General features: G+C 44.9%; 1 protein-coding gene across 1 annotated transcript in view; it reads right to left on the bottom strand.

The window, feature by feature from the left end:
• The window catches only part of LOC119404019 (GTPase HRas), a 58,823-nt gene that overhangs the window by 22,618 nt on the left and 18,957 nt on the right, over positions 1-17,248 (bottom strand). The window contains exons 4-5 of the mRNA XM_037670646.2: positions 9,251-9,335; positions 7,200-7,302 (exon numbers count right to left, since the gene is read on the bottom strand). Coding sequence (XP_037526574.1) covers positions 7,200-7,302; positions 9,251-9,335 — 188 coding nt within the window. The remainder of the gene's footprint in view (positions 1-7,199; positions 7,303-9,250; positions 9,336-17,248) is intronic.

Raw genomic sequence — 17,248 nt, 5'->3', positions numbered from 1 at the left:
GCTGTCGCAGGCAGCGAAGTCGTTGAAACAGAAGAAAATCCAGGACCATTTTGTTCCAAAGTAGGGCACGCAAGTAAGCCACCATATTAATAAAGTACTTTTCTTATTGGTATGTGCCTTTGTGTCATCAAATCCTATAGCAGGCCTATATCAAATTATGCCAAATATCGAACTAACAAACGTTTTTTTGGCGAGTTCGATATACCCAGGTTTGACTGTATACACTGACAAAATAACACTATTGAAATTAAGCCTGTGAATGAAGACTAGCACTTTCAACACAAGCATGGCAACATTTTTAGGAAAAAAAAGAGTTGCAAACACCAAACCATTTCAAAGCCTCGCATTCAAAGTACGGCGTAGAACATTATAGAACATTCAGCCTATTTTAGTACTTGCTTTATGTTAACACTATGAAATCAACATGACGGTATAACAAAAACACCATTGCCCCTGCACCAATGGTGTGCGTTGGTGCTGCAACGGGCTGAGTGATTTACAGCAAAAGGTTACAAATACAGTAGAAGCTCGTTATAACGAAGCGGGATATAACGAACTAATGGATATAACGAAGCAATCGTAATTCCCCTTGAAATTCCCATAGACGCCCATGTATTTAAAACCTCGTTTTAACGAAGCTAAAATTTTCTCGCAATGGATATAACGAACCTTTTTTTTTTTCCCCACCGAGCATTTACTGACCGTTTTGGTATCCGGCAAGTCAATGTCTTATAGCGCGCGACGGTTTACGTCCCATCACGGATGCGGTAATTCAAAACTCGCGCTCCCGAGGAGCCGCCTGCCAACACGCGCGAGGGTGCGCGTCTGCCTGCCTCCCCTTCCACTGAAACTCGTGGACCCACCCGCGCACGTCACCCGGCCTCCCCTCTCCCGCGGATCTCGTGGACCCGCCCGCTCTCCTGTTGCGCGCGTGGACGGCGACGCGGACGCGGCGACCGCGCGGCGTGGGCGCGGGCCTTTTTGCTTGTCGTTCGCTGCGTGTGCATCAAAACAGCGTCTCTCACGGTTCCCGCCGCTAGACAGGAGATAGACGACGGCAACGGCAAACGAAAGCGCAAAACGATTACAATCGAGCAGAAGGCGGCTATGTTGAAAGCCGTTGAGTCCGGCGTCAAGAAGAAAAAAGTTGCCGAAGATTTCGGCGTAGCGTTGAGCACGGTACCGCAAGCGTGTAATCGACCGAATTCTACTCAATATGAGCATGAAGCGCGAGACTACAATCGACCTCTACATGGCGATCGAGATGCGACGGGCTACTTGGATGTCTGTAACAGCAAGCACGATCGCCAACTGCTTCCGGCATGCCTCATCGATATCCGGCAAGATATCGGTGCTGCCGCCAATGAGGGTGCTGCGGGTGACCAAGACCTGGTCACCTGGAGTCGTGGGACGCTCTGCTTGACGCCGGAGTTGTGCCCGACTGCGACACCTTCTGCACGTACATGTACGTCAGTGCCGATGCTGACACGGTGACAACCGAAGAGCTGACAAAGGCTGAAATTGTGCGCGCGGTGACAGGGGTGGTGAATGACGACAGTGACGAATGTGTCGACGACAGCCCGGATTTGGCGAACCCTATGTTCCGACGTCCGCGCAAGCGCTGGATGCGGAAGACCTGCTGCGCCGCTTCTTCGGCGCTCACGATGACGGCGAGGACGGACTCGACATAGCGGCAGCGGCCGAAAAAGCCATCATCCGTCTGAGGAAGACACGGCAGAAGTCTATTAAGGACTATTTTTCTGCTAAGTGAGCCGCCAGCTGGTGTGCCGAGTTTGGCGTGAATAAAGTAGCAGTTCTTTGCTGTTCTTTCTTTTTTTTTTCTTTTGCTAGTTTTTCTCCGTGCGACGGCCGTTTTTCGTTTGCGTGGCGGGCTGCTGTGGGATTTGGTGGTCAGTACATCCTCTCTTGCGTGCTAATTGTCGGTAGAAATGGATATTGGCTATAACGAACTAATGGTTATAACGAAGTAATTACGACTCCCCCTTCAACTTCGTTATAACGAGGTTTTACTGTACAATCAAAATTATGTCTGTCAACCAAAGCGCAGCTGGGATCTTTTTTTCCACGCATACTTGTTACATGTAGCCGGAATAAGTGGAGCTGAGACCCGAGCTCACCGAGAACACAACATGAACTGTTTATTCCTTTCACACTGCCCCAGCCCTGCTCTCCTCACTCCCACTTCCGCTCGCAGCGTAGGTAGCACTAGTAGCCGGCGGCACTACAGCTGGTGCAGCACACAGTATTAATTGTCACACATACCAACAAATTTACTGATTGCCGGACATGTGTGGTGTATAAGATTCCGTTTAGCTGCGGCCGCTTCTACGTAGCGCAAGTGGGTCACTGTGTGAACCGGAGATTAATGGAACATAAGAGATCGCTAACCGAAGGCTCACCATCTAATCTATTTTTACACTGTCGAGCGTGTAAGTGCACGGCAAAATTCGATGAATGCGTGATATTGTACCGGCACAGGAGTGAAGAAATGCGTTTAATGGTTGAGGCCTTACATATTGATAATAGTGGTAGTGCATGCGTGACCCAACAATCGATTAACCTGCATAAAGAAGAAATCAAGTGTCTGAATGGTTATCTATCACATAGACCACCACGCGTACCGGATCGATAGGCGAACCTATCGATCATGCGCAGACAAGTTTTCGTGCCTTCTTTCTTTTCTGACGTGTACCTTTTCAGTTGTTCGCCTGCATTTGTGGCGTCTTGACTTCTCTCTTGTGTCTGTGTTTGCACGCCCTGTCTCTTTAACATGAATACTTGCCAACTAGCTCAGCTCTCTGTTATTCTAATGCAAACGTTATGTTACATCTTGAAGCCATTTGGCATTAACCCTATGAGGGTAATGGGACAAATCTGTCCCACTTTTCCGTCTGCAGGAAAAACTTTCTCCCACATCGGCCGTTACAATCAGCGCAATGATAAGTCACTCATATCTTACCTAAGTCTTCGTATTCTCGAGGAAAAATCTTTTACCACATTTTCGAAGGGTGGAAGTAGTGTTAAAATGGCGCTGAATTTCGACATATTTTTTTATGATAGGTTCTGAATTTTCCTCTTCTTCCCCCAGATAGAAAGAACCTACCAATCTAAACAACGGATAATTTCCTCTATTTCTGGTTGTTCAGAGAGGCGGTTTTAGCTTCTAGTCATCACGTTCTTTTGTAAACTTGCGCAATAACTTGACCCTCAGCATAATGGCAGATATTAGTGCGTGGAAATATTTTTCTTGATATCATATAACTCTTGAAAAGTAGGCACATATTCAGGGACAACGGACGTACTCGAAAATTTCGACAGCTAAAGCAAGGACAGGCAAATGGACAAAAAGAATGGTTGGTTGCATGTGGTGAAGTAAGCTTTACAGGAACAGACCACGGCGCTATGAAGGCCCACAAGAGGCGCAGGTGCAGGTGGTGTTCTACTGCTGGGCGGCCGGGTCTTTGGGACCGAAAAATCGCAAAGAAATCGGTTTTTTTCTAATGGCATTTTTGAATTCTGCGAGCATTTTTCCATCTGCCTGCCAATTTTCAGACTCGAGGAAGCGATAATTTACTTGTTATATCACTTCAAAGAAGACGCGCGAGCTCGATTTGCGCAGAATCCGACGAAAAACACCACTTTTTTCGCGACGCAGAGCAGCCGTTTGACGAACGCCATAGCCGCGACCTTTGTCTCGTTTGAAAGAGCGTTTCTTCGTCTACAAATTCCCGCTCATGCCTCTTCGCTCCGCTCATTGGTTGGAGAAAAAAAAGCAACCGAAAAAGAAGCATAGTACGCGATGCTATTGGCTGTTACGCGCACGTGACCACGAGTTGGCCATTTCATTGGCTGAGCGCGTCTCGCATCGTCTGCTTGGGGCGGCAACAGCGCGCAAACAACTTGTTGCGCCGCCATTTTGCCTGTTCTTCGACCGCCGACCGGAGTTGCTAGCGTGCTCGCGACCCAAGTTGTTGCAATGCCTGGATCAGCGCGGAAGTTCCATTCGCGGCATAAGTTTGGCAAAAGAAGAAAGAAGTCGCAAGCGAATAACTTCAAGGCGCGTTTGTTAGCGAGAAGTGTTGACGACGAACGAGATGGGTCGCCCGCCGCTGCTGCCGATGCAAGCCCGTCAGGCCCGCCAGCCTGCGATGCTCCTGATGCTCCTATAGACGACACATCGCTGGCAACGGAGCGCGCAGGAGAACATCGAGACTCTGCATCACCCAGCTCGTCCGCCGACAGCGAAGGATTCGCCGAGCCGCCCGAGGCAGATAACGGAGAGTTAGGCCTAGCGGGCCTGACGGCCAGCGACGCTTCGCAAGGCAGCGGCCGCGTCCGCCGCGATACAACCTTGCTAACGCAATCAGAGCTGCGGGAAAGGCAGACGAAAGCTGATTCGAGGCTACGCGACCTTGCATCAACGGCCGCGTCAAAAAGAAAATTTGATTTTCTGAAAAACGACGCACCGGCCGGCGCTGCTCCCGCGGTGCCGAGGGAAGAGGCAAGTTTCATAATTGCCGATCTTGGCTGCATGGGTCCACTGTTGGATGCTATGAAATGTAAAGTCTGCAACGGCAGCGTCAGCATCTATAAACGGGACAGAGAGTACGGCCTTGCCGTGAAAATGTGTGCGCGCTGCGTGAACTGTGGTGACATCGCGCAAGCATGGAGCTCTCCGCGGGTGGATTGTGATCAAAAAGTGAAACCGTTTGCCATCAACATTCTCGCCACTCGAGCCATGCAGGCCACTGGGAACCGTCAAGCGGCAATGAACGATATCTTTTCGACTATGAACATTTCCCATCGCGGTCTCCATAAGAAAACGTGGCAAGGATACGTAAAGCGGAAATTGACGCCTGCAGCCAACCGCGCGGCCGAAAAAGTCACAGGCGAGTGCGCGAGTGCAGTTCGCGAGCTGTATAAGGAACTGCATATTGACAATTCCGACAATATTGCAGTTTTTTATGACGGCTCGTGGATGACGCGCGGGCACTCATCCCACATAGCCATGGGGGCAGTGATCGAGCTCTTCACTGGGCTTGTGCTGGACTATGTAGTTCTGAGCAATTACTGTGCCGGATGTGAACTTGGACCGAAGGCAGACGACCCGGCATACCAGGCTTGGCGTGACAACCACGTGTGCCAGAAAAACTCCTCAAAAAAAGCTGGCGAAATGGAAGTGGAGGCAGCCGTGCTCCTTTTTGAGAGGTCTCTGGAAAAAAATGGCCTCAGATACACCACAATCTTATCCGATGGCGACAGCCGCACCTTCCTCGCCTTGCAAGAAGCAGATGTTTATGGCTTCATCAAGGTACAAAAAGAGGATTGTGTAAATCATGTACAAAAGCGTATGGGCACTGCCCTACGCAATTTGGTTGCAAGGCACAAGGGAGGGGCCTCTGAAACCCTTGGAGGAAGGGGAAGGCTCACTGGGGACCTCATAACCAAGTTGAGCTCTTATTACGGCTGGGCGCTCAAATCTCATAAAGGAGATGTTGAGGGCATGAAAAGAGCTGTCATGGCGACTTACCATCACATAACCTCTAATGATAGTGAGTCGAACCACAGCCTGTGTCCGACAGGCCCAGGCTCTTGGTGCCGGCAGAACGCGGCAGCTGCAAAAGGGGAGCCCACTCCAAGGCACCGCTACAATTTGCCACAACATGTGTGCAAGGCTCTCCTGCCTATTTATGAGCGCCTATCAGAACGAGGGCTCTTGGAAAGGTGTCAAAGGGGTAAAACCCAGAATAGTAATGAAAGCCTTCATTCTATGATCTGGGCTTTGGCACCTAAGCAGCGCCATGCTTCACTGTTTGCCGTTGAAGCTGCAGTTGCTGAGGCAGTTATGAAATTTAACTGCGGCAACGTGAGAACGTCAACAGGTATCCTTGATGAACTCAGTCTCAACCCCAGCCTCCCAAGCATCAGACGCATGACGGAGAAGGACAGGCGTCGAGTGGCAGACTCTAACCGCAAGCGTGCCTCCAGTGAGAATGTGCAGCGAGCACTGAAGAAGCGACACTACAGTGCTAAGCATCAGTCCGATTATGTTCCTGGTGGCTATTAGCATCTGCATTGAAAAATATGCTCATTCTCATTGTGGTTTTTTGAATAAACTGTGTGTTTTTTGTTTTTTCCATTTTTCTCAAAATGTAAATTTATTACTATGTTCAATCTTGAGGCCTCGATATCTCGGCAGCTAGGGCAGGCAGAACAATAATTCTTTTTTCAATGGAAACCTGTATGCGTATAGAATCCAAGTATGAGAATGGAATTTAGAGCCCATGCCTTTTTAATTAATTACTCATCAAAATTGTAATATGTTGCCAAGTGCTTTTTAGAATGTAAAGTTCACTCTGCTGTAAAATAGCTAAAAAAAGGCAAAAATAGAAAACTGCTTGCATCGTTTCAATCTTTAGTCATTAATATATGTTGCCATATCTTAAATGTCGCTTTTAATTAAGCAAATTTTTTTCTACTGAGGCCTTAAACAATGGGGGGTGAACTTAAGGTATCTCGGGAACGAGATGAGTTACAGGAAAATTACATATTTGAAATCAGCAGAAAAAACTGCACAAGTGTGCACAGTTTCATCAAGATCACTGAAGAAATAACAAAAAAATGTCTAAAATGAGTCTGCCCCCTTAGCACAACTTGAGAATTGATATCCTGTGCCACTTGCTTCGGCCCTTTCCATGCCAAATACCCGTTGATGCAGTCTCGAGATGGTGCCTTCATGAGACAGTGGGACAGCGTTTTCGCATTTTTTTAAAACACTCATGAGTCAGTGGGGATATATGTCCCACTTTTTTTCAGTAAACTACTGGCTTGATTTTGATGAAATTTGTTTTATACTATTTCTTTGTAGCTTATATGAATATACCACAGCCAGTTTTTATATGATCATGTCAAAAGTATAGGCAAACCCACAAAGGCTTAAATCCTGATCACAACAATGTACATCGATTTCCCTTTGCAATGCTTCCCTTCCCTCTGCACCAGTGTTATCAGTTGCCTTCACATTTCAAATGATGAACCGCTTTTTCTTCTTTTAAGTGTGCAACCCTACATAAGGGTTGGAGAACGTAAGAATTGGAGAACAGTTTGACCTTTGAACAGCAACGTAGTGGTTGCTCTGATATTGTGTGGATACCACTGAGTTCAAAAGGCTCACCCACCTGTTCCCTGTACATGCTGATGTCCTCGAACGACTTGCCATTGTTCACTGCAAAGACCAGCAGGAAGCCTTCGCCTGTCCGCATGTACTGGTCCCTCATGGCACTGCACATGACAAGGCCCCTCCATCAGGTACTGTTGCTTTGTGTACACCTCAAATAGTCTAATCACAGCACTGCACTTCTGCTCTGGGATACAAAGCCCAATTTTAATCAATTGCTGTATCACTTATTTTGACAGCTGTTTTTTACCTGCCTTTAGAACAATTTTCCGTACAAACCAATTCTTTGTCCTCCTCTCTTTCTATGTTTGCCTGTGTTCAGTGCCATTGCTTCTGATCAGTATACACGTACCAGAAGTATACAGATATAAATGAAAAATGTTGCCTTTTAACAACCTCCAACAACTGTCTTAAGAAACAGAACTGAAGAAAAGAAACAAGCTCTCCACAGTAACAGGTATTTCAAACAGCAGTGAACAACAGAAAAAAAATAGCTGGGGTTTTACAAAATCAAACCACGATGTGACTACAAGGCATGCCTTAATGAAGAACTATGGATTCATTTGCACCACCTGGGGTGCAAATGCACCTAAATACAAATTATTATGCATTCCACTCCTATCGAAATGTGGCTGCCATGGCCAAGAGTCAAACCTGCATTCTTGAGCGCAGCAGCACCTTAGATGCGAATTACCATGCTGGTTTGCACTATTGAACAAACAAGCACTGAAAGTGTTTACACATAGTCATAGAACAACAAATGGCCCAACTGCTGCATTGTCAGGATATTACAAACTAGTAACGTGCTGTGCAACCACAAAGGATAGAAAGAGTGAGACAGGAATGAGTGCATAATACGAACTGTTCACGGCGTATGAAATACCGTAGCGCGCGTATAGCTCAGACTCTCATATAGTCTGAGGTGTATTTCGCGGATAGCAAACACGAGAAAAAAAGTTTTCATCCAAATACAGTCCGAGGAAAACAGAAACGGAACACATCTATTTACACACTTATTCATCGTCGTCTGACACACTCTCTTCCAAAACTCCCTCGTCAGAGTTGTCCTCCCATAGCACTTCATCTTCAGTGCCATGAAGAGTGTTTGATATCAAGCACTCCTTGAAGGCACGACGAACGAGGACCTCGGAAATGCAGGCCCAAGCCTCGGTGATCCATGTGCACAGCATCACCGATGAAACCCGTTTCAGCTGTCTGGCAGGGGTCCCTTCCAGCTCTCCGGACCTCATCCACTCCATATACAGGCGCCTGATGTGGTCCCTAAATGGTTTACTTAGGACATCTCTTGGCTTGTTGGTTATCCATAGTATCCGATGTATAGCGCTTCCAGGATGGGACAGAACAAGAGACACAGCACTGTATGTGTGTGATGTGTCTCTTGGTCTGTCCCGTCCTGGATTCGCTGTACATCGGATGCTATTAAAAATGAGTCTGCATAAGCTACACAGCTATTTGACTACCAGCACCTGAAGTAGTTGCAATTTGGTGCTTCCATCCTCATGCCACAGCAACGAAACTTCCCATTACATATTTCGAAACTATTCTTCATTGCACTGAAGTTCAAAATGGTGTCCCATGGATATCAAGTTATAAAAAGTCCGAACAAGACTGGTGCTCTGCCAACAAACAGTACACAACACAAACACAAAAAATAGTACACCAGTACTGCTTTTTTGTCTTTCCTTCATTGTCATTGTTACACTGCCAGTTGTATGCTAGCACTTCTGCTCTCAAGTTGCCATTGATACAGCCCAAATTAAAAATCCTTTCTTGGCATGCTACTGCACTTTGCAGACAGGCAAGCCTCGAAGTAGGCAACAGGCACAAATAATGAACACGAGAGTCTCCCCTACCAAGGCACAATGAGCAGAAAAATGGGGCAGATTTGCTGCAAGGCAACTGCACAGCATTTCATGCAGCATAGGAAAGTGACCTGGCTCTGCTGCATTTTCACTGTTCCAAACACGTTTTGCAACCTAGTAAACTAGCATGCACGCACACAGCTGGTGGAAATGCAGTTAAGAGCCGCACCTGTACTCCTCTTGACCTGCAGTGTCGAGGATGTCTAACAGGCATGTTTCTCCATCGATCACCACCTGCTTCCGGTAGGAGTCCTCTGGAATTACAGGCGCCATCAATGCTGTTGTCTACACACTTCTCGTACAGGGGTGCGCAAAACCCTTAAAAAAACCAATAGACTATTATTGTGCTATTTGACTCTAACAACCCCCATCTTTCATCAACTGGTTTCTTTACGGCTTTCAAGTACATGAAATCATGAAATGTGCATGACCAAACATGAGACATGAAACACGAGACAATATGCAGCAACATATGCAGGATTGTTCAGACAAATTTGAAGCAGTTGACAAACTCCGTGAGCAAGCGTTAGACTGGCATAGAACACCTGCTAATCCACAACTGGAACACAATCGTAATGCTTGAGCAAAGCAGAAGTGGAAGCTCCGTTTCCCAAAAGAAGAGTTACCCAGGATACGTTGCTTGTGGTCATTTCCTTCCGCTTTTCGCTCCCAGCATTGGTCACTTGCGTATGGCCAGCACCACTGATTTGTGCTGTGAAGCCAGAGAACACCTACTACCTACACGGCTATCTCGCCAAGTCATCCACCCTTAACATCAAAACTCACGACTGCTGTGGCACCTCGAAGCAAGTAAATATGTAAAAGGAAAAGTGTCGCAGGAGTTCCCGTTCACTTCAATTTTCATAGCGCAACTTTTCCTGCTCCACAAATGACTGCCGCTCTGAATCCACTCAAGACTCTCTCAGTGGACAATATGAACAAATTTGCTCTGAAATAAGCATAAAAACTTGCTCAGACTCGGCCAGTGTAATTAAAAAAAAACATTCCTGGATGTGTGAATGAACTCTTCACGCCTAATGTTGCATTTGTGTTTTTAAAAGCAGTGCTCGATAACATGCATTGTCATGTGAAAATCTTGCCAACACTGTTCCTACTGGATTGTGTCAATATCATTTTATTATTACAGTAGACTCGTTGAACGGAACCTAAAGGGTCAAAGAAAATATGTTCCATTTAACAGGAGTTCCATTTACTGAGAGAGGAACAGAGGTGCTGAATTCAAGTGTGAAACCAATCATATTAGTCGCAGCTGTTCCACTTAAGCAGCAGTTCCGTTTTAAGTGATTTACATTAACTGAGAGCTTATTGTATACTGTGAAAATGGTTGCACTTATTTATATTATTTATTTAACAATAGTGTGACTCTTTATTGTCCACACGGGATGGGGAATGTAAAGATATGCACCAGCACAAGAAAAAAAGAAAGGGTGCCTGCCAACACTACCGTCCTTTATTCAATAACTATTAAAAAGTATTCAATTCTGGCACTATTTGGTTCATTGTCTGTCAAATCACTACACAGTAATAATTATAGCACAGTAAGCACTACAAAGTAATAACTGTAGTTGGAAGCTGAGCCAGCCAGAACTTAAACACTTTGTGCATTTCCAGCACTTCAAGAGAAACCGAAAAAACAGAAAGCAGAGGTAGGTTGGTGGTAGGCGCAGGTAGGACCAGGCATGCTACCTTTGACCCTATTATTTCATTTATTTTCTATATCCCTTGAAGTGCTGGAAATGTACCAAAAAGAAAAAGTTCACCTTTCTACAACACTGCCACATTGTTGTGAATGTAAACAATAGAGCAGCCAAGGTATTAGTTAAAGATTTAGCAAACTTTGAGGGAGAGCTTCCGCCCAGCAACTCAAAGCACAATGGAGATGGCAAGCACAGTCACATGTTGTTGGAAATTTGACCTACAAGTCAAACAATGATCGATCGTGCTCACATACATTACAGAACCTACACCAGTAATCACATCACACATGCGATCTTATTAGGCCAAAGTTGTTTCACAATACCATCGGCAACATTCATAAGCTCTCTGATGCAGGAAGCAGAATCGTGCATCGAGTAGTCCTTACATTTCATGAGGGTAAGAAAGACCAGTACACAGAGAAATGCCCACCTCTGAAAAAGCATTGTCCCACTGCCGCAAATAAAACAATGAAAGTGAAAAAGTACACGTAATAAAGAAAACTAATGAAGCCAGCCAGTCCCAGAGCTCGATAGTGCCCGTTCGTGGCTCATGACACACAAGCCGAATAAGTTCAGGTCATTATTGGCATTGATTTGCCAGCGTAATGCTATTAGGCACAACTTCATCAATGCAGTGCACCAACATATTGGAGTACCTTGTATGGCCCAAAATATTGTTGCAGAAGTTTTGGACCACGCAGGGCTTATTCTGTGGTCCAAACCAGAGGATAAACTCCAGCTCTATTCTGTGGACAAGACCACGAAATAAAGTGCAGCTTTATTTGGTGGACCACATCTGTGCGCTATGGGCTGTGCAGAATACGCTGTAGACCAAGCAGCCCACCTCTTGTGATGACGGTTTCTCTGCATCAGACCACAGAATATAGTCCCACCACAAAATTTTGTTTTATTCTGTGGACTTGACTACTAGCCTTTAGCTTTATTCTGTGGACCAGACCGAAATATCCTGCGAGGGAGCAACTCAAAAGCCACCAAAACATGCCCAAGTTGCTAGACCACTTTTTGGTGCTGCCCCTAGGAAATTCCAAGCGAGATGTACCTAGCCTAGTCCCGTGGCTCTACGTGCATGCAAGACGATCATGGGATTTAACCATGGAAATGTAGGTGGCTTGATTTAATGGACGCATGAATGAAGGTGCATACTTGCTGCTTTCTTTGGGAAGGGCCATTTTGACTAAGGAGCACGCAGTTCGCAAGGAGGGAAAATCTGTTTTGTTTCAGCTCAATGAGATCAATTATGCACTCTGTGAGTGCTGGCACGGCGGCACAGTGCATTAGGTTTCATTTTTGTGTTAACCTTGCTGGCGTATCAAGCGCATTAGTTTATGAAGCTGGTTCTTTTTCGACAACGAAGTCTGAGACATGATTGGAACAGCTAGCATGCTATATATTTATATGAGCTGCTGTCTGGCCTTATTTTGTGGTTCCAGAAAAGACAGCTTTTCCCAAAACGTACCTTGGAAAAACATTTAGCTCCAATATTCCGTGATAGTCATTGAATAACCAATATTATTGCTCATTTTAAACAAATGCTTGCGGTGATCAAGCCACCACACGAACAAGCATCGCGCCGAAGCTAGCCTCCCTACTTGGAACACAGCATGCGTGTACTGGTAGGCGCGGTGATGCAGATTGCTTATTTTCTCATCAGATCAGTGGAGTTCTCGGTGCCTACCAAACACATCGTGGTGATGGATCTAGGCCACCCTCAACCGATATATGCCACGTTGCATGCATGGCTCCCATTGCATGCGTGCCGTATCAAGCAGATATACGGAACACCATTGTGAATAACTTTTTCTGTTGTATACGGACTTATATGAACTCTGCCTAGCAGTTCTTTATGAAATATGTTTTTTCATTGCTGTGCTTTTCACATATCCTATCATCCGTGAAAAGAAGTAGCTGTTGCTATACAGTAGCACCAACATCAGTTTTTATCATATAATAAAAAAATACCATATAATAAGAAAAAGTATTTGTTTATGCCAGGAAAATCAATCCTCCTCACCACATAATGCTTCGCTGAACCGATCAACATGTTACGAATGCACACTGTCGGCTAAGTGTATATACAGTAAAACTCGCATACATCGGAATCATAGGGCATCGCTAAATAGTTTGATATACCTATAATTAAAATGCATAAAATGCCTGTCTGAAGCTTAAATATTGATGCATATCAGATTGTCCCTCGAGACAATTGTTTGTTCGAAAGCTGCTGTGAAGCCGTTAGAGTTTTCCTATTATTTTTCGTCAACCTGCTCGTGTGAAATGTGTACGTATCGGACCAGAGAACACTTTGCGACCAGAGAACGCTACGGAAGTGCGCGCCGATTGCTCTGCTGCCAGTGAGTCGAGCAGTGATTCTTCCAATGCGGACTATTCCCCAAGTGCCGAATCAAAATCTGATTCATTGGATTTCAGTTTGTCCGACGAGGATTTTTTGACGAGTTCAGACTCCGATGACGATCACGGAGCAACATCTGAAAAGCGTGCACGGCGAGCCATGCTTCAAAGACTATCACACGCTGAAAAGTGTTTAGTGTTAGAGCACGAACATTTTTAACCGGAAAAGTACTCTGGTGCGCTTATTTTTGTATGTCTGCGAACGATGTTTAATACAATGCATAATTTTTATTTATAAAACACTGTCAAGTTTTTTTTTAGAATTTTGCTTGATTTTACTACGAATAAACCATGTGTATGTAACAACAAAACTGATTTTTTTTTGTCCCTTTATGGTCACGAAAAAAAATTTGACAATTTTTTTCTTAAATAGAATTGTCTGAAGAATTCATTTTAGCAATAAAAAAAATTACATTTCTGGAGTGAATTTCACGGAAAAATTCGACCCTCAGAGGGTTAATACAGGAGAAAATCAAGTCCAAAGTTTCATTTTTAAAATTCACGCGGAAATCTCCCCGCTTGTTGTCACGGATTTCAAAGTGTATTTACCATATTTCGGTGCCATTGGCTCAACAAAATTACCCCAAACTTATGTTAGGTTTATCACCTCTTCAGAGGTCAATGTACTTCATTTTTACCGATTAGGAACTACGTAGCCCCTAGTAGGCACCGTCAAAACATGTGACGTCACGGCGAATGGTGCGGAAACTTCAAGCTAGCGTCGCCACCCACATTGTTTTTGCGCGTTTTCTCGCTTACCAGTGCTGGGCAGTATCGAAGATACATGTATCTTCGATGCTATCTTAGATACTTTCTGGGTATCTTGTATCTGTATCGCGATACGTCTCGCAAGACGTGTATCAGTATCTGTATTTCCGATACATTGAAGAATGTATCGTGTATCTTAAGATACAAGATACTGTGATCGCAACAAAACGGTGCGAAACAATAAACGTTGGTTGAACTCCGCTTCTCAAGCCGATACTGCTCCCACTAAGCCACCAGATTAAAACTAAAGACAGTGACATTATTTTATCTTTCCGCGAGCGCAGGCGATGAGCTCCGAGCTCATCTCTGTCCCTATGGAGAGAGCAGAGTCACGTGGTGGCGCTCGCGTTGTCTCGACGGACAAACGCGCGAACGTCTACACCCAGAGGACATTTTGCCTTCACGGTTTTTTTTAGTTGTGTCAGTGCTATGACACTTCGCTCTAGCCACTGTCCTGTGCCACGTACTCCAATGCGTGCGGTGTCTTTTGCACAAATTCTGATGCCGCTGTAGTCTCGTTATCAAAGTTTCTCTTGCGTTGTGCTTCGTTATGAAGTCTGAAGAACGCATGAAAAGGGGTTGCTTTGCGTCTCGTGGCTTTCACACATCGGCGATCCGAAGGACCTCGTCGATGAAAGTTTCACTTACATGCAATGAGATTGACATATGCAAACAAGATTCGAACAGGTAGAGCACCACAGGTACCAATGCTGGATTTACCAGAACAAGCATTCACTTAACAGAAGCTGTCTTGGCGTAAGTCTATCTTTCTTTTATTCAATGAGTTTTCAAAAATCATAATTGAATTGTTAGCACAAGTTTTTTCTAAGCTGTTCTTTTCCATTCCATACATTACCTATGTGTCTGTATTGCTTTTTTCGGGTCTGCTTACGGCAATATGTCTTTAACGTACTGGCAAGGTAAGCTATCTGCTTTATTCACACTTTTAGCTGTCTGCATCATTTCTTCTACTGTTTATAGACTTATATTCTACTTAAGTGTACTGTTATGTCACGGTGATGTTGAGAACAAATGTATAATAATCTGCGCGTGCTTGGAGTACAAAGGAACAAAAATTCTGCTTATTACTTAGTAAAATAGCGAAACTGAGTTTTCACGATAACGTAAATTATTAGGAACCATCTCGAAGATGTTAGCAAATGGACTGGAGAAACGTTGTTATACAAAATGCTCCATTTTTCTAATGAGCGTCTCAACAAGTCGGTTTACGCTTTGACATAGGCACTGAATTTTCGGTGGTCTTACCTTAAATGCCTAATTCTCATGGCTATTAGGGGTTACCCGCCGTGGTGGTATAGTGGTCATGGTGCTTGACTGCTAACCCGTAGGTCGCGGCCGCCGCAATTCGATGCCCGTGTGCTTATATTTAAGTTTTATAACACCACGTGGTCGAAATTTCTGGCGCCCTCCAATACGGCAGCTATGTAATATCGTGGTTCTGTGGAACGTTAAACACAACAATTATTATTAGCTCTTGGGGGTGCCGCCTGTATCAGGTTCCTATACTTATTCGCTGTGTTTGATACCAAACCGCTTTTCTATTTTACTTAGATATATTTGTTTTTATTTATTAGTCTTGTCTAAATATTTTTACTGTTACTAATCACCAGGTAATCGGACCTTAAGTGGCAATATAGTGTGAATAGCGGCAGTGTCCTGCGGCACTTTGTGCAACTATAGAACACGTCTAACCCATTTTCTGTGCTGCAGATGTTCTCTCATGGAATGATTTTTTTTAAAAGATCGCGCATTACTGAGTATGTCGCTAACGAACGCTTTACGCCAACAGATAAGTAGAATATAAAAGTAATTGCAGTTTTATGTCCTCTACTTAAACACGATGCATCGCAAAGAATGTCGCTATAGCAGCGTCCTCGCTGATGTACACCTGTCCGGTGATCGGGTATTACGAAAACCGTGATACGTTTACGGGCAAGATAGAACTTAACAACGGTATTTGCACGATTGTGCGGAGGCATCTTATTGAAGATGGCAGCCCACTAGCTGGTCGGCAAGCAGAGCATCGACTCCACCCAATTACAAAAGCGGCAAGCAAAAACCGTTATCAGAGAAGTCTATAAAGAGCTGTCATGGTAAGCAGCTAAATCAACCCCAATAAGTTGTTTCGGAATAAAAGTAATATACTTTCAGCAAGAAATACAAAACTTTGGAGATACTAACAGATATTTCATTCAAGTGAAACAAAATTGGTCGTAGTTAATAAACATTCGAGCCATCATTTTTGGCAATCGGCGTTTAGTGCTACATTGCCGTGTATATACAAATATATAATAACCAATTTCCGAATGTATCGAAGTATCTTAAGATACAATTGGAATGTATCGTATCGGATGCAATCGACGTTGTGGTATCTTGTATCTGTATCTCAAATACTTCTTGCCCGAGTATCTTGTATCGTATCGCGATACAATTTCAAAGTATCTTTGCCCAGCCCTGTCGCTTACTAAGCATCTTCTCGCCGCAAGCGTGGTGTTTTTGGTATCCTGAAAGAGTACTTTACTAATATGAGAAAAACCGTTTTGCTCTTTAATGTCCCTTTAAAACACCTTGCTGTGCGATTCCATGTTAGGGCAACACCACCTAGATTACTGGCTCAGGCCCCTGTCGGGCCCGACCTGCGGCCAGGCCGGGCCAGGTAGTGAAACTTTTTCTCTGGTTCGGGCCAGGCCCGGGCCTTGCTTTGAGTCACTGGGCCGGGCCGGGCTCGGGCAGGTAAATGTGAACGAGTACCGGGCATGGGCCGGGCCGAGAATCACGGCCTCTGCAGTGCTCTAATCCATGCCATTTCTTGCACTGCCGTTTTGTAGGTAACAGCGATGGCATCCCATGTGTTGAGTTTGATGTCAACATACATTGCCAATGTGTCGACAAAAGTTTTATTCAGGCACTCTGCAAGGCCATTCATATGCGTGTGGTAGGCAGCTGCACGAAATTGTCCGGCTGTGACAATGTGGGACGTTCGTCATGTTTGTTTAAGTGGTGGGAAATGGGATTGGATGCCAGAAAAGTGCAAGCAAACGCAGAACATGAACTATCTTCAGTCAGGCAGGATGCAATACGCACAGCTTCAAACCAAAGCTACCAAAAGAAAAATAAACGTGGCAACTTTTCAAGTCCTGAATTAGTGAAGTTCAAAAATATGAAATGTTGACTCGTGTGCGTTTGCTGAATGCACGTCGAAAAGCCGCCGACACACTTGTTGGCAGTCG

This window comes from Rhipicephalus sanguineus, chromosome 9 (assembly GCF_013339695.2).
Source record: "Rhipicephalus sanguineus isolate Rsan-2018 chromosome 9, BIME_Rsan_1.4, whole genome shotgun sequence".
NCBI lineage: Eukaryota > Metazoa > Arthropoda > Arachnida > Ixodida > Ixodidae > Rhipicephalus > Rhipicephalus sanguineus.
Note: the sequence above shows the minus strand (reverse complement) of the source record. Positions and strands in the feature narration are given on the sequence as shown.